This window comes from Rissa tridactyla, chromosome 2 (genome assembly GCF_028500815.1).
Source record: "Rissa tridactyla isolate bRisTri1 chromosome 2, bRisTri1.patW.cur.20221130, whole genome shotgun sequence".
Taxonomy (NCBI): domain Eukaryota; kingdom Metazoa; phylum Chordata; class Aves; order Charadriiformes; family Laridae; genus Rissa; species Rissa tridactyla.
In genome coordinates this window covers 142,063,660-142,081,994 of record NC_071467.1, presented here as the reverse complement: position 1 = coordinate 142,081,994, position 18,335 = coordinate 142,063,660, and the positions used below count along the sequence as shown (strand labels likewise).

At 39.0% G+C, this 18,335-nt stretch overlaps 1 protein-coding gene across 3 annotated transcripts in view; it reads right to left on the bottom strand.

The window, feature by feature from the left end:
• Positions 1-3,306: 3,306 nt before the first annotated feature.
• CDK6 (cyclin dependent kinase 6) overlaps positions 3,307-18,335 on the bottom strand; it is a 139,524-nt gene continuing 124,495 nt past the window's right edge. For all 3 annotated transcript variants that reach the window (XM_054190841.1, XM_054190843.1, XM_054190842.1), the window contains one exon: positions 3,307-16,869. In XM_054190841.1, the coding sequence (XP_054046816.1) occupies positions 16,723-16,869 (147 nt within the window). In that variant the 3' untranslated portion in view covers positions 3,307-16,722. The remainder of the gene's footprint in view (positions 16,870-18,335) is intronic.

Here is an 18,335-nt window from a genome sequence, read left to right as displayed (position 1 = left end):
GTGGTTCTGAGGGGAGAAATACAATGCAAATGTGCGTTTGTATCATGGGGCCCAGGGCACCCGTCTGGAATAAACATCCCAGGAGAGGACAGCTTTTCGTTATGAGGGTTTTTTCTCCTCTTGACCTGTCTAGTGGTCGGTTACAGGTGGAACGGTGGTGTTCCTCCTTCCTTCTCCATCCTTCCTCCCTCCTCTTTCAGGAGGTGCATGGACTAAGGTATTGTGAAATAGCAGCCTGTCCTGGCGTAGAATTCAATGAAATAGGGCTCTATTTGCAAAATAAAAGAGAAAAAATGAGAAGTGTGTATTCATCACTCATTAGCTATCTGCACTGCAAAATAAGGAACACCGTACTATTGACGAGGTTAATATTGCATTAGGTTAATGAAAAAGCTAAGAGAAGCCTGGGAGTTACCAGGATCTACTAACTCAGAATTTCAAATATCCTGTCCTTACCATTAAAATTGACTGTATCTTAGTTACAGCTTTGTAGAAATGAAGTAATGGCATGTTAATACGTTAAATCATACAAAGCACAAATGAGTTTTGTTTCTGAAATGGCATAGCTCTGTTCATTATGTTTAGGCATAGCTGGAAAAATTGGTGAGGGCATGGGAATTTGTGATACCAACCTATTTGGTAAAACCAAGAGCAGGCTGTGAGGGACTTAACGCTAAGAAAGTGACTACACCAGAACTGCAAGTAAAATTTGCTCAATTGCAAATAAAATTTACTGTTGAAAATGGCAAGGTGGGGAAGGGATAACTTTAGTTCCTCAGAAAACAGTTGGTATGTTCTAAAGCAAGGATGGCTACTTCAGGAACACATCAGGCTGAAGTTCTCACGGAGCTGTCTGTGATGCTGGAGAAGTACGTCGAAGACAGAAGAAACAAACTGCATTAAAATATATATAAAAAATAAGATTAGGAGTATTACTAAATGTATTATGATACTCCTTTTGTGAAGCACGGTGATGTCCTCACCCTGCATGCATTTTCACATGTGGGCCGTTTTGGAGTACACCCACGCAATCTAGTTTTCGGTGACTAACGCTGCCGCACTGCACCTGTGCAGGCTGTTCCCAGCGCTGCTGCAGCCCTGGGTGGCCCAAGGGTGCTCCCAGGTGTGGCAGCACGGCTGTCTGTCTGTCCCTGCATTGACACGGCGGTAGGACTGGAGGTCTCCTTGGGCTTCAGCTCAGCTGCAGCAGCATAGGCAATACCTAAGCTGCATCAAGTCTGCCAAGACAGAATTGCTCTTCAACAACGTTTTGACCAAATTTGAGCCAGGAGAGTGTATTCACCCAATGCTTTGTGCCATGAGGCTCTGGTGGCTTTGAGCTGGCACCTGGAAATGCGAAGACTTGCCATTGCAGGAAGCTCTGTGCAGGCAGCGGGGAGGAGGGAGTCCGCCGCTGGGCACGCCAGAGTATTTTAATTAGACTCCCATTAGCTTTTGTTCCCTGGCTGCGAAGGAGGCTTGGGAGTCCAGCCAGACAATTCAGCCAGCTAGATCAGATGTCTAAAAATGGAGGAAAATACTTAGAGAAAGGACTTCTGTGTGACAGGAGACTGAATGACCTTGTTTATCAAAGCAACGCAACGTAGGGGTGTAAAATGAGGAATGATACAGATACTGTAAATCTTGCTTGCTGTGTATCACTAAATGGCAGGCAAATGATAGACAAAGACAGCACATTTAAATCTTTTAAAATGAACATTTGTTTCTATGGTGCTAATAAGCATGTGACATCTAGTGTCATTAGATAATTTTGAGGCAAAGAGGATGAGAACATCTATGTGAATAACGAGGACAGCAACATTTGTGCTTATTTATTTCTACAAGGTCCTTGATATTTTGCTTAGTGGATTATTTTTTTTAAATATCATTTTCTCTTCCATAATTGGGTTTTATGAACTTCATGCAGGGGGTAAGTCACCTTCTCACACATGAAGGCTAGGAAGAAAATTCCCGTATGAAAAATTTGTTCCATAATTGTCCACAGACTGTTGGATTTTCTTCTGTGGTATCTTGTCCTGAGCACTGTCACAGAAAAAGCACCGGATAGTATCCAGATCTGTATGGTAGCTCTTACTTAATCTGTTAAATATTTCCATGATTTTTTCCCTTTTTCACAATGATTAGCCGTGGCTAATAAGGGTATTTATGACACTGACTGTTTTGCTCATTCACAGGCCTCGCTGCAGTAGATTTTGTGCCTGTCCCTGGCTGGACTGTGCTTGTAATTTTATAATGTGCTTAAAGACTAATTTGGAATGTCACATAATGTAAAGGTAGCTGCTGTTTTTATTTCATACTGCATCACACCTGCACTATATATAGCTACTTTTTGTAAAGGACTTTCATGGTTCCTTATAGTTTCTAGGGGCAGCACAACGTTTCGGTTCTCCGTTATAAAATCCTTTGTGGCTTTGGGGTCTGGTTAAGCTTTGCAGTCATTTCTGTCTAGAGCTTTCATCCAGAAGCTGAAATCTGTTTGGATGCTCGAGCTAATAGTTTTTAGATTCCTATGTCTGGTGGCTTATTGTAGGCCTTGTTAGTAGAGACTGCTTGGATCCTGCTCTGAAGGGCACATAACGATCTTTACAATAAGCTGAAGCTTTATTTGAGTTGTTTTGATGAGGATTTTTTGGTTGGTTTGGAGTGAAGACAGAAAATATGCATCTGATTTTAGAGCTCGATGTTGTGTCATTTTGTGTTTGACTCAAAACACGCCCTTTTACCATGTCTATATACCCAGAAATGTTACTTGTCGTATTTATAGCCAATCAGGAAAAAATAGTCACTCAATAAAGTGTGCTCAGCTTCTTGGAAGATGAAAGCAGCAGAATCTTCAGGAATACACAAGTTCCACACACATTAGGAACAGTGGGATCATGTCACATTTGGGGAAATTACTGCATTTCATGAATGACCGAGAGCCGTTATAGCTGAATTAAGGCACAATTGGCCTAAACCGAGAAAAAGAAGATTTCAGTAAAGACAAACTAGTGCTGAACCACACAGTATTCACAGCAATTGCAACCATGTTAGGCCTTTGAAAGAAAAAGTGATCGCTCAAATTTTTATTTTTTTAAATGGAATTTGTCCTAGGTAAGGAATAAAGTAGTTCAGAAAAGAGAAATCAGGACAAATGAGGTTAGGTTTTTATAAAACTAAAGGTATATGGTAAGATGCTTGAAATGGGTGTGCATGTGCTTACGTTTCTGTGTCTGGTTGCGTGTAGGTATGTCGATTTTCTAGAATACCCAGGGTGTTGAGAAAAACATAAAAACCAGAAAACCATGTTGCTAATTTTCTGTATTTAATATACAATACTTAACTGCATTTGTATTCATTTTACATTTTTAGGTAAAAGAAAAATATAGCTAGAAAGGTGAAGTAAACCTCAGGAAAGCAGTTTTAAATATGAAACTAATTTTTTGCCTTTTTACTTTCCAATAATTTGGGAACAACTTAAAAGAACTTGACACCGTGAAAGTTTTTATTACATTGATTTTCATACTGAACCCTCAGCACCCAACAATAAATACACAACTTTGCTTTTCTTGCACTGCCAGCAGCAAAACGTTCAGTTCCAAAGGACTGTAATTCTGATATAATACAATATTGATAACCTTCCGTGTGCCTTAATTCAATTTCACTGTATTGACACGTGATTATTTTTGCAGTCAGCCATCTTTACAAACTTGTAAAAGCTAAAGAATATGTTATATGGTAAGGTGCATGCTCCGATGAACTTCAATGCAGTCAACGTAAAGTAGCCCCAACTGAGGGTGTTCTTAGAGCAGAAAGCCCCATAGGGTGAAATTTGGGACCCCAAGCAGGCATGCAGTTAGATCAAAGGGCTTTGTTTGAAAGCTTGCAAAGGGAGCTCTAGCGTTTCCAAAGTGTCTGCATTTTTTTCCCAGCCATTCTGTACAGCAGAAATGTATTTTTTTCCAATGCGTATATGGTAATCGGCAGCCAGGCAAGAGGAGGAGAGAAGTTGTGAGATTTCACGTACAGCAATGGTGCGATACTTTTATATACCACAGTTTGCAAGTTGTAGCCCCTTGACGTCATATTGATGACTAAAAGGTAAACCAGTATATTTCAGTAACAATTCAAGAAATCACTGTTAGGTTTTTCTGTACCTCTGTAGGTGATACTGTGTCTCACACATGGGTGATTTTAATGCTGAATGCAAAGAATGTAAAGAACACTGAATAGTAACTATTAAGCACACATAATTAAAAAAAAAAAAGATGCACCTTTAAAAGAAACAGTAACACACGCACCTTTTCATGTTTGTACCCTGATTAAAAGAACATAATGAATTTCAAGTATGAAGTGATACAGTGAAATCATGTCCTGTGAATAATGGTAGTCTAGGTAGTACAGTTTGCACCGTAGGTAACTTTCCACCTTTGAAAATAAAATCCTACTGCATATGTAGGTAAAGTGACTTGAAATGCTAAACCTCGAAGCGCCAGCTGTCTCGCTGGTATAAACTGATACAATGCTGTAGAAGCCAACAGGACTATGCTGATTTTCACCAGCTGAGTGTATGCCCTAAGGTGAATGAAAAAAAAATAAAAATTTGAAACTGCTTTGCATGTTTTCCTTGAATTATCAAATCCCAGACACTTCCAGAGCAAATGATATTTCATTAAAAAAGAGAGGGGGAAAAAAGAGAAAAAATAAGCCAAACAGCGTTAGAGGTTGTTTTAACTTTCTGAATGATTTTCATGTTATTTTTTGTAAAATCATACTGAGAAATAAAGGTACCCAGACAGATTTTGATTTGCTAATGGATGTTGGTCTGATGTAATATCAATTAATAAAGTTACTCTGGATGTGTCTCAGAAGCTGTCCTCACTGTTCATAGTATTCTATAAACCTGAAAACACAAGTTTTAGTAATGCCTTTTGAGAACGTAACTTATCTTGCAGATTCTGAAACCAGTATCCCGCGAGAGTTACCAACAACCTTAACTTTATACATTACATGTCTTCTGTTACCTTCAGTGGGATTTGTAACGCGTAAGGTAGGCACACATGGAGTGTCTGGAGCAGGAAGAACTGAATCTCATTTCTGATACATTTCTGTACCAGCATCATGCTTTTCTCCACATATCCCCATGCCACCAAGAAGTGTACTTCTGAACTTTTGTATAAAAAAAAGGTAATGAATAGGATTTTTGAGAGAAATAATGTTACTAGAGTTAAGATTTTTATCATACATTACCATTTATATAGCATTCTTGATGATTTACTAAGCTTAGGTATCTTTATATAGACCTGAGCTGCCCGACACTGAAATTTGTAGACTTACAAGGTCAAATTCTTGGTTTAACTGTAGTCAGTGGAATTACAACAAGAGTAAATTATGCTAAATGATTTCAAATACTTTGAAACCCCAATCCTATTTCATGCAATTGTCCATGCATAAAAAAATACCTAAATTTGCTGCCTTTATGCTTTTGTTTAGCCAAGATGCCACACAAACTCGGCCCCTGGCTTAAGCATCTGAAATCACCAGATACCTGCTGGATCTCCTACAAACAAAATAAAGCCAAAGGCAGCCTATGTAATGGTTTCTAATTTTAGTTTTTCAGACAACATTGCCCCACTATGTGTAAAATTAGCTCTACAATAGCATTTCAAAGTAATCTGCTTATTTCTTTACATATTAAAACAAATAAAAATACCCTAAAGCATAAAAAATACTACATCTGAACACACATACTACTCTAGTTGCACAACTCAATGTACAGTATGAAGCTTATCTATGATTTTTTTTTTACTGATCTAGCTTTCTGCCTCTCTATGAAATTAGCTTCACTTCAACAACTGAAATGTATACTAAATGCAAATAAACAATAAACAAAGCAGCAAGACTCGACACATTTTTTGGCAACTACCCTTTCACAGGCCTAGTGTATTTTCATAAGAAATAATATACTGAATTATAATAACAATAATTTAGGTTAATGTCAAATAACCTACAGATAAATGTGTCCACATCTTCAATAAAGACTGACCCCCATTTACTGGTGTCTTGGTGCTGTTATTAACCATGTGTCCTCACAACGATGGACAATTACTAAAGGAAAGCCTTTTTCTGCAAAGCCTTTTTGTGAGCGACTATCCTCCCATGAGTAACCCCGCTCAGCTCCGTGGGACTGCTCAGGTGAGGTACAGTATTCATGTGTTGGCGTACTTGGGCCTTCAGACTGAAGAGTATCAAGCTAGTGAGGAAACACAAACACACGCTGGTACACAGAAAGCAGAAGACAGACATACAGACGAAAGCACCCCGTGATGCTTTCAGGAGTTATGTTATAAACATCATTTCCCAAGTATACAGTTCAACTTCTAAGACATCATTTTGAGAGTATAATTTTTCTTTAACTAGAGCATTCGAAGACATTATACTTTTAAGGCTGTTCAAAGTAATGCAGCTAAATATTACATAAAAAATAAAACCTATATGAGATTCAATGGCAGATAGAGACCACTTAAAAGACTTGGAATAAAACGGACCATAAATACATTAATCTGAACGCTTGAAAAGAATTTACAAAGAAATCAAAGACTGAAAGGAAAGAATAAATGGGTTCCAGTGGGCTTAGTTTCAGTGCCAAAATCATACAGCTTTGTGTAGAAAACAGATTCTATCAGAAAAATAAATGTCTTCTTTACATTCCCTCTATCTTAAGTATTTTAAAATGTGTTTCTCGCTTTAACAGAAGTAACTGCCTTGCGTGTGAAAGGTGCCTGGCTAAGAGTCCTTGAGACTCTTTCAGGCCCTGTTGCAATTGGAACCGGCTCTTGTTCCTTACCGAAAAGCACCGCCATAATGTAAACTTCTTTTGCCCATGTGGCTGTGACTCTAAGTAGGTTGTAGGAGGGGATTTCAGTCTCTGGGAAAAGAGATTCTGAACACTGGGGAGAATGACAGCGAGGTTATTTAACAGTGCCGAATGCAAGGAAGGTGTCATGGATATTGAGTACTATTTGTTGGAATCTAAACAGAGATGACTGATTCATTTAGTATTGGCCACCAGAGAGTGATCAAAATTTTTAGACAGTGCTGGCCTGCTCTGGTTTTAAGCTGGGAAACTAGAGTAATGCTTTTCTATTCAATTTATTGTGCACAATAGGAAGGAGAATGGTGGTGGTGGAGGTGAAATAAAATAAATCAAATCAAAACAAAACTGGAAACCACTGGGTTTCTAGACGTCTAGGGAGAAAAAGGAAAGAATGGACCAGTCTTTACAGTCCCTTCAGCCTCTAATCTCCTGACACTGCAGTTCTTCTATCATGTTACGATAGGTAACTTCAGTTCAAAATGTGCACGGCAATCAATACTTTCAGATGAGCACATCCTCACCGAGTTTATGTAAGCCATCCCATACAGCCTCGCATCCACAAACTTCTTGCCAGTATCCAATCTCTAATGTACTTTTTGTTGTAGCTGCAACCCATGGTTACCGCCACCTTTCTTACAAGAGACTTCAAGATAAAGTCCCTCCAAGAAATCATGATGGATTTAGGTCTTGCTGGAAAACGATTGAGAAACACTTTTTATTTAACTAGCACTCTGCAGACCCAGGCTACATTTTGAACCCAGTTTGTTTTGGTTTGGTTTGGTTTTTTCTACCACCGATGAAGGATATTTTTTTGATACATGGTCATCCACCTGGAATAAAGCACATTTTGTCTTTTTCCACAGCACGTCCAGAATTCACAGTCATCCTTTTTGTGTAGCGAGAGAGGCTTCTTAGGGGAGATCTTACAACACTGCTTTTTAAAATGCAAAAAAGTCAACTGTCGTAGAAACAGTAAGCATACTGTCCTCTGTAGATCCTCAGGAGAATATATTGGGGGTTAAGGTCCCTCTGCACCTAGGACTTGTGGCAGGGCTCTGTACTCAAAACTGCCAGAGCAAAAAGCAAAGGAATGAGCCTGATTGTCTACATGCACCCAAGTCATTTTGAGAGTTGGGGACCTTCATTCAAGGAAGAACTGTTTCATAGTTGGGAGGAAGCCTCTCCCTGGGAATAGTGATCTCGGGGAAGGGAAGTGGGTTAAGCAGTAGGCGGCTGACATTGCTAGTCTTGTTTATATCTGTTAAAAACTTCTGTACAACAGAAGCATCATTGGCTGCTTTTGTAAACATGTACATCATAGACAGTTGCCCAGTGATCTTCTGTACTTAGTAAATAATCTGAATAAAAATTGTTTCGGCTGATCAAATACATTATGTTCAATCTAATCTATTCTTGCTCATCTCTTTGCTTGAACCAAAGCAAAGTGTGTACCAAGGTGAACCAAAGAGTGTAAAAGTAGCACACACTTTGTCATATTCTACTGCAAAATCTCCCAGTTCCTACTGATGAGCAAGGAAAAACTATAGTACAAACCACTGGCTGCTGGCAGACTGTAGGTCTGCAGAATCACAAGGTAGTAATTTAGCTCACAGGTGCTTCAGTGGCTGTGGAAGTATCAGCAGGGTCAGATACAAGTGATAAGTAATTTAGTGTCACTGCAGGGAGAGAAGGTTGGGTGTTGAAAGGTTGTTGAGGAGTAGACTCCCCAGGGCTTCTTTCACAGGGTCACAGTAGGATGATCTGGGATAAGGAAAGGACGGCGTGAATGGCCAGGTGATCTATCACTATATGTATTTGGCAAATGCCAGAGAACTACTGTGTAGAATTAGAGGTTTCCCATGCCTGGAACTGTGAAATTTGTCTCTGTGCCAAGCCTAGTGGCTCATGCTTAATGGAAGGATCAAAATTAGCCACTCTGTGCCAACATTTACCCAGCCACCCCCACATATGGACTAAACACAATAAAATGCTACACAGGCCTTATGTCCTGTATTTTTGGAGGCAGCATAACAATAGTGAATGGTAGCTCTCAGGTTGGCACCACAGCTCAGAAAGCTCCATTCCAGCTGTACAACCTACGACAAGACGTTTTTTTCCATGGCAGATAGTTCTGCAGTATTACTTACACTGAGTGTCAGACAGATTTCCTAGGCTCTAAAACTTGCTCCTGTAAGACAGTGAACCACCTGGACTGATCCAACAAAACTTGCATGCGGATATTCTTATCAAAATCCAAGTGCTCAAAACCATGCCATTTGCCACTGGCAAAGGATTTTCAATTTGCGGCGGGAGTCAGCTCGCGATGCACAACGACACCGCACAGTAATGGACACTGTTAGTGACTCTCCTGCATTAGAGCTATACGTTCCCCATGTCTGCAGTTCAACTACAGGCAGTGTCTGTGTGTCCAGCTGAATCTGCTCTCGAGCCAGTCTCATAAGACTTTTTTTTTTTCATATCTCCACAGAAAAAAGTCTAGCTTCTGCAAAATCTGATTTAAAAAATAGAGCTGTTGCTATGTTGAAAAATTGCACTAGAACTCATGACTTGAGTTGGTGTAGTAAGTATCTGGAACTAAAATCCTGTGCAAGAATCTTGCTTTATCATCTTGTGCTTATGAAAGTGAATGACAGGAGAAAACAGAGCACGTGGAAAAAAAATCTTCCCCCTACACTTATACATAACTTCTCCACATATTCAAATTCACTTGCCAAAATTGTCCTGAACTCTCCTAATCTCTGCCCATTTTCCCTATCTTTGCAGCACTTCACAATTTTCCTCCCTCATCTAGCTTACTCAAAATTGATCCTAACATTCAAGAACTGTTGGTTTTTTTTTTTTCCTCCAAAAAAAGGCCGAGGATTTGTGTAACATGACATACATATGAAACATGGAATAAGAGGAAAGGCTGCATAATGTAGAACGTTAATTACAAACTCTTTAGGAGTAGTTGCATGAAGGAAGCTGACAGTCTGTGAAAATTCATTTTCCATTCAGCGGCAGAGACAGCGCTCTTTGGCTGGGTTTAACATGAGCATGTCAATGGGAGCAAGTATCCATGTAAACACCAGAAAATGTGGGGTTTTTTTCTGGCATGTGGATGGGTTTAAGGTGCAGAAAGCAAAATAGTATAGATGCAAATTTAGCTTGCTCAAAAATGGACAACAAGCTTGAGAGCTTTGCAGCATATCCATGTAGACATCACCAAAGTAAATCACAAGTTAAACATTACCTGTTTTCCCTTCTCCTTTCAGTCAAATAATATAGGTTGCTTTAGTGCAAATGAACATTAAAATGGTAGTTAGAACAAGTTCATACTTGGATTATTTCCTTCCATAAAAACCTATCAACTTTGCAAGATCAGTGAAAAAGTATCAGTTTCAATGCATATTTAATACACATTGTTTGTATTTACATTTTTCATGTTATAAATACACTCCTTTTCCCTTATCCCAACAATATTTTCCCAATAGTTCCTTCAAGTCTCCTTTTTAATCTTTACTAAGAGTCAGTTGTTTTCTTTTTTAAAAAGAAGGCAATATCTTTTGTCTGATGGTTTTGGAAACAAAAAAATCTACTCTACCATAATCACCCAGTATCAAAATATCCATAGCAGAATCTCCTCCTATTTTCTCTAGCCATGCAAAAGTCTCATTGACATCAGGCTAGATGAAGCCCACCAATATATTCTAACACAGATGAAACATTTAATCTGAAGGAAAAAATGCCATATGGTTAGGGAGTTTTGGTTTATCTTTGCTGTTTGCACAGCCTTTCAATGAAGGCTGGAAATTTGAATATTGCAGAAGCTCTCAAAGAACTTTATTTAAGTCAAAGCAAATTTTCCACTAATTTTGCTCACAGCAACCTTGGGCTTTTCTGCCCAGAAAGCAAAAGGCTCATCTAAGCATGGTGCTGGATAATTTCAGCTTCTGCTGAACACGTAAAGAACTGATGGTATTTACCTGGCCTCGCAGAATGAAGTTTGAGAACAAGTTCCTATTTGATTCAGTTCTGCTTGGGTGCCTATCACTGTCTGAATTAAAAACACATACATAATTTTTCAGGAACATTTTTTAATGTAAAAATGTATCAGTTTCAAAATTATGACTGTTATAGCTAAAATAATGATTTTTAGCTGGTTTCTGCAAGAACCTAATGAGACATTTTTTATATCATCTGCGCACACTAAGCTCCTAAGTGTTTTTTATGGTTCTTATATTGTGTATATATTGCATATCAGTATGCAATACTTGCTAAGCTTCAAACTAAAGGGAAGAAATAAGACTTGGTAAAAGTATGTTTGTCAGTTCATATGTCCACATCTTTCTTCTTTTAATGGCCTAGTTGATTTAAATTGCTGATAGAGTTTCTTATTGTTTTACATAAATTACTGGGATTTGATGGTTACAGAGTCTGGTCCAGAAACTAGAATTATATTACAGCCATTATCTAACAACTTGCAAAAGAAAGAGATATAATAAAATAAATAGCTCACAAATAAAACTCCTATTTGAGTTGTACAGCCTGTTAGACTGTTGAAATTGTAGTTGTATTTTTGCACACCTGAACTGTACTTGCACAAAATAAATGGATATGAAAGTGAAACTTGGAAGGTTAAACATATAAAATCCTGTTTCCTTTTCTAGAGATTGTTTCTGATTTTTTTCTTCATGAAAAGTAATCTGTATAGTCCAATACTTAGTAATCAAAAAGAAATAAAAGTGATAGCTTACTAGCAGTCAGTTACTGAAGATTTCAGTACATAAAATGTTATTCTCTGTGAAAGTAAAAATATATTTCTTAACTTTTCCTGCACAACTGCAGTTTGGAAAAAGGTTCTTTCTAATACACTACTCTCAAGAAAATCATTTACACATTAAAAAAAGTGTGAAATCCTGTTAACATCAAAAAAGATCTTGATATTTAGAAGCAGTTTTGTAGCAATAAATATGTTAGGTTTCTAAGGGTGTGATCAATTCAAGCTTCAAGCATAACACAACGAAATCACTTTAATAGCCTAGTATCTTCTAATTCACATTGTATATAAAAATCAATCTATTCCTGAAACTAATGTATAAGAAAAATACTAGCAAAGTGGTTCTATAAAACAGAGTTCTTAGAATAAACTTCCTTATTATTCAACTGTGTATTCTACATGGAATATAATTAGCTTACGTGGCCTTTTAAACCAAACTGTGTGGTTTATGATTCATATAGATATTTGACAACTGATGTGTTTTCAGTTGTGAGTCAGATAAGTGCTCCACGTTTGTTGGCTAAAAGACCAAAACGGCATGTTTTCTCTTTATTTTCCATATTAAAGTTGGCCTAATACCTAACAGCAGAGACAATAATAAAACACGCTTCTCAAAGACAGTGAGTGAACCTGTGAAAAGTAGCATGGCACAGTATTTCTTCTTATTCACCAAAACAACCATCGAGTGTAAAAACCACGTTAAGAGTTACCATGCTGGATACATAAAAGGCTCTGTACACATAGCACCAAATTTCAATACTTTGCAAACATGATATCCTCATTTTTTGGTGTGTTTTAGGACAGAAACAACAGAGAAAGGTACTCTAACATTTATCATTGTGGACTAACAGGCTGAAAAAAACCCAGAGTGTAGGCACAACCTACACAGAAATACACACAAACCCTATTTTTAGAATTTTACTTGGCACACAGAAGGCAACATAGGTGTGTGCAAAACTATGGGTAAGCAAGGAGGTGCACAAAGAGATCATTGGTCCTGGGATGCTGGACTAAAAGAAGCAACAGTTGGTAATAAAGATGTTGAGGAAACTGACACCGTGTAGCTATTGAAAATTCGGAAGAATCTTGTTGGAAATAGCACCTGTGAGTGTCACGGAAACCTGTTTCCATAAGGGAGTTGAAGGAGAAGAACTGGAGAGCTAGAATGATCGTGGAGACAGGATGAAGACAGAAAAGGGCTGCTGCAAATGTATCGCTATGGTTCAGCACTTCAAGCACTTCACTAGCTGGCTTTGGTGATTTTTTTCCCTTGGCTATTTTGGGTCTGTCTTTTCTGCAGAATTACATAGGATGATAAAAAAAAAGAAGGTTGGTGGGAGATAGAAATTGTTCCTCCCATTACTTAGAACACGCTGTTCTCTGCTGAGAAGAGCAGTGTCTAGTTGTGGGTGCTCTAGGAACTAAACATCTATACTTATTTTTAATATATTTTTTGTTATTCAGTGGTTTTACCTGCTGTTGAACTGCTCCTATAGAACACATACAGGCCTAGTTATTGCTAAGAAGAATTGCACTCTGAAGTCTTATTTAAAAGGTGTATGAAGAGTTTTCATCACAGTCTGGAACATGTGTGTCAAGGAGCACTTTCTTTTTCACATATACAATTCCTACGTCCTACACATATGTCAGTAATGAGTAAAGATACTCAATTACTAGAGCTATACCAGTAAATTAAAAAGAGCAAGGGTACGGGCTCGAGCACAGTCCCACAGTTGTCTGTAATGTCTAATTATAAGCATGATTCCTGTCGGGATTTTATCCAGTGCCGGTACTTTGCCCAGACAGAGAACAGGCTTTCTCAGTTTGTTAACGTAAGTGAAGCCCCACGGTTTGGCAGGGAAGACTGGAATAAGAGTAAGCCTATGGCATGTAAAACGGAATTTCTTCCTGAAGAGATTTTGAAAAGCAAGTAATTTGAAAAGTCATTGGTCCTTTGAATCTAGGCCCTTGCCACCACAAGGATCCCATTAGATAGATCTTTTCCATACCCTGCCAAGACAGAACTTTGATTTCTTTTTTCGTTCCTGCCATTCCCACTGGAAGGATGTTCCAGAACACGACCATTAATGCAGCCCTTCTCGAGCTGTTCTTCTGAATACCCCCGTTTATAACCTGATCCTATATTAGACAACATACAGCACCACGTTGCAGAAGCTCTGCTTCTGGCTCCGTAAGCCAGCCCCTGCTTTTCTTTGCTGCTCTTTGAGCTCTTCTTCTGACACCACAGGTTGGGAAATACTGCTCCAGAAGTTAACTTCCTTGTGATTTCCACATTCTCATCAGCTTTTGGGCCAACACTAACCTTTGGCTTAAAGTGTTCTCCTCCCTCCTTTTTGTTTTACCCTAATAATGTACCTACATTCAGCAATCATATTCTCTTCTAGCTTTTGCTTCACTAAGCTTAATACAACAAGTTCTTCTAACATGGAACAGATGCATATCTCTGTCTGAGTGTTGAGCCTAATTTGGAAATACCCTCTCCTCCCCTCCATTTCCACCCTGTGCTGGTTGTTGGAGAGCTCTGTGAGAGTTCCCTGACAGCTGCTGGAGAGCCACACCAGCTGAATGCTCTGATAAAGTATGTACAATGCTGCGGCACTAGGTAAAATGTGGAACGTTTTTTAAAAAAAACTATCTAGAAAACTTTTCTATTTGTTACTGTTGCAAGATTCTCATGAATGTTGGCTCTGTTTGTGTTCTAATTAGTGTTTAAAAATGGTTAGCAAAAATTTCACTCTGGCCCATCTTTTTTTATGAACGTTAAAACCTATTCACGCTCAGGTCCATCGACCCATGGAGGAATAAGGCTGGGACACCACCAGGGCACTGAGTTTGCAGTTCCCCTTAGATGCAGGAACAGAGAGAATGACAGAGGCAAGGCCAAGATTAAAGGGTTAGCTGCTGTGACCGCTCCCTGGCCTTCAGCTTGCCGCTCGTAGAGCTTCCAAAATTCTTGTGTTACACATCTGTAGTATCTCAGTGTGCAGATGCCTCGTGCACGCTCTTGCCAGGCCTCATTTGCAACTTGCCTGTTCACGCTGGTAGGTTTTGCATAGGCATCATTCTGGGCATAAAGAAAAGCACAGGCCGCTGCATGCATGCATGCAAGCGGTCCTTTTAAAATCTGGCTTCTTGAAAATAGACCGAATTCAACCATGCGTCACACATAGTTATTTGGCTAACAGTAATGAAAAGTTTTATCCAAGAGACAGACAAGATCCACTCTCTATCTAGCAATGGGCCATGTCACAGACAGAGCAGATACCTGAAAGAGAGTTAACAGTGAAGTTCACCACAACAGCCAGTCCATCACAGGGCTGAGAAACCTGCCAGGGAGACACCTGCAAGTTCCCATGCCACAGCTGGAAAAACTATATAGCTCAAATCATGGCTAAGGACCTGCTTCTGCCAAGCATGCTGTGAATAAGGATATAATGCTGGCTCACTAGCTAGACAAGATGAAATAGAGGTGAGGGAGAGAGAAGCCTAAGGGACTATGACAGGAGTAAGCAAAGCTAGCTGCCTCACTTAACATCAGTTACACTGCAATAGTGTATATTTATGGTTTTGTGGTAAGGGCTAACTTGTTGGACCAATATTTTCCCCCAAGTTATATCCAGGTAAATGCGCTGAAGTCGTGCTAGGGAACAGCTTTTATGGATTTAAAATATTTCTTTTTTCCCAGTACAGTATTAAAAAAATAAAAGCTTCTTTTAAAAATACTGAAAATATATTTTAGTTAAGGTAAAAATACTAAATATAAAATTTTAATGTAATATTTAAAATAACTGTGCTATAAAGGCATGTGAATTGCTTAGTTATTTTGACATTCAATAATGGCACATTAACCCTAGTGGAGAAGCTTGTGCCAAGATACCCACATGGTGGTTTAGGAGAGAAGCTCATGCATTTCTGCATAGAAAACAAGTCTGCTCAATAAATGACATCTGAGGGATTTTGTGACAGTAATGTTCACGCACTTGTGATGCATGGCGGGTGTTGCAGGTAAGGCAGCGTAGTATACAGCATACATTTCAGCACAAATACATATCTGTGCTTATTACAGGTATAGAATTCTTTGCTTCTGAACTGGAAATATTTTTTCTATTTTCCTTTTTGGCTGATAATCAGAACAGGTTGAAGGTGAAAATCTGTATTGATTTGCATTGGCTCTGCGCATGTCTTTGAGCTGCATATCAGAAAACCTGGAATGAGATAAAGAAGATGTGCTTGCAGCTGTTTCCAGGGAGGAATGATGGGTTAGATGATGGGCTAGAATGTGCCTGGATTTCAACACAAACCGATCATTTGGGAATTGAAAGAGTCTTTCAGAACAGGACTCTAGAAGTTGTTTTCTGAAACACTTGTTTTTTGCAACATGCACACAAACGTACCTAGATAATAATTCGTTTGTGTATGAAAAAAACCTAAAAGTTGAGAGATTTATTTTTATAGAACAACAAAATGATAATCCATCCAAGTTTTCAAGTGGGGGAAGCACCTGCATATATGCTATGAATGAACAGTAGCTGGATGTATTAATGCATGTATCAGTTAACTGCAGGTTGCAGAAATCTGATATTTCAATGCCATTCTTTAAATATCACTGTAAGAGATCACATAATAATCATAAAAAAGTACCAAAGCATGCTTCAGCAGCTAGAGAGATTGCATCATGTTTCGGCCGTGACTCGGTCATCCTAGTCCACACTGGCAGCATTCAATATTAAAAGGATAAAATGGCGGCAAAACCGGTCAGCAGCTTCTCTTCATCTGGCATTTTCCCAGGTAGATAAACAAAACAAAAACAAAGCAAACATAAAGCTGCAACGGGAGCAGGTGAAAGCCCTGGCCCTTGCGTTGCTCTGATGAAAGTAAAACTAGGTTGATTTCCTTGGATAAGCACATCACAATCCCAAAATAAAAGATAAGTGCGTAAAACTTCCAAATAATGATCTTCGCTAGGACAGCTATGGGGCTTGTATGGGACAGTGGCCTTGTCAGCTACACGTCTTGTTCATTTATGGTTCATCTTCAGTCAGCATTATGATGCATTCACCTCACTGGAGTTTTGGCTGGATGACATGTGAGAGTCCAGATTCTCCTTGCATTTCTCCAGATCATGGAAATATGGGTGAGAGAGGGCAACATAGGCAGATATTCTCTTGGCTGGATTGAATGCTAAGCATTTCTGTAAGTACGAAAAGAAGTTGGTTTTAACTAAAATGTACAGTTAACAGTGCCAACATTGCATATATACATTAATGCATGTCACCTTCAACCAGTATGAGACACACAGGGTTTCAGTAGGTGTTGCACGATAAGATGACCATCCATATTAAAACAAGAAGTGGGGTCATAGTATATGAATATGGCATCCCCCGAGCTAATAGAAAATAACAAGTTAGAAAATTCAAGTATTCATAATTTAGGAAATCCCAGAATTCAGGTTGTCTTGAATTCATGTCCACAGGACATCTGTATCACAGACTGCTGGGAGCAACTATTCATGAACTACTTTCGAATCCCCTCAGTCTTCAATGCACTGTTCTTTTGTGCTTATACAAACATAAATGGCATCATAAGGTATATATGTTCATTCCCAGGCTCAACATTTCTATAAGTGTTGGGTCTTTCACTTTATAGCCTTCGTATGCTAGTTTTGTGTTCGGTTTCTTCCTGTTCTTCCTAGTTGTACTTTGCTTGCCTTCTTTCCAGATACTTATCCCTGCCTTTGTCCAGCCAGCACTGAAATCTCTCCCATAGCTTTGCGTTTTATACCTTGTTCTTCTCTTTTCCTTCATTCACCTCCAAATAGTATTCTTCCTACTATCCTTGTCTAACCACTTCCTACTCCTACTTTCTTTTCTTGTATCAGAATTTCTACCTTTTATCTTCTGAAATTAATTCAGTGACTTCCAGCCTTACTTTCCCCTTTCATCTGTGGCTCCCAGTTCTCACCTTTTTGCCTAACAGGAACAGCTTCCCTTCCCACTTCACCACATGGCTATTTGTCTTCTTCCCTCCCATCATGCCTCCCACTCACTGAGCTCTCTGCCGTATTTTATTCCTTGTTGTTCCCAGAATTGAATTCTTGTCCCACCTCTGGCTTCCATTTTCAGGCTGCCTGCAAGCACAATAGATGTGTTGCTCCCTGTCATTTCAAGTGTCCAGATGTAGTCCAGTTTACCACAGCTAGGAGCTGCAGTCATAAGGACAATGGAGGACGATCTGCTCTTCTGCAGAAACAACTTTGGCCAGAGATAGCAGTTCCTGAAGGGCTGCAGCAAGTCTTTCAAGAGTTGCACTAAGCCCACTCTACTGAGCCCATGTGAAGTAAGATCATTGAAAGGCTTCCAGAGAACAAATTTAGCTAGATTTCAACAAGCACAGCAAAAGGCAAACTGAGGCAAGCCATTCCCTATATTCCATTCCAAGACTGAACTTCAGGGCTGGGGTTTATAACATATCTATAAAAATGATGGAAATAATTTAATTGAATTCAGTGTTACCAGCGCAATTTGTTTGCTTCTGTTCAATCCTGCCATTTGTAAGAGGCAATAATTGGTGAATTCCAAATCTCAAGTTTTCAGTATTCAATAGAAGGCATGCAGATGTAATCTGCCTCTGCAGCCTATTTTCTGCTTTATCCTGGAT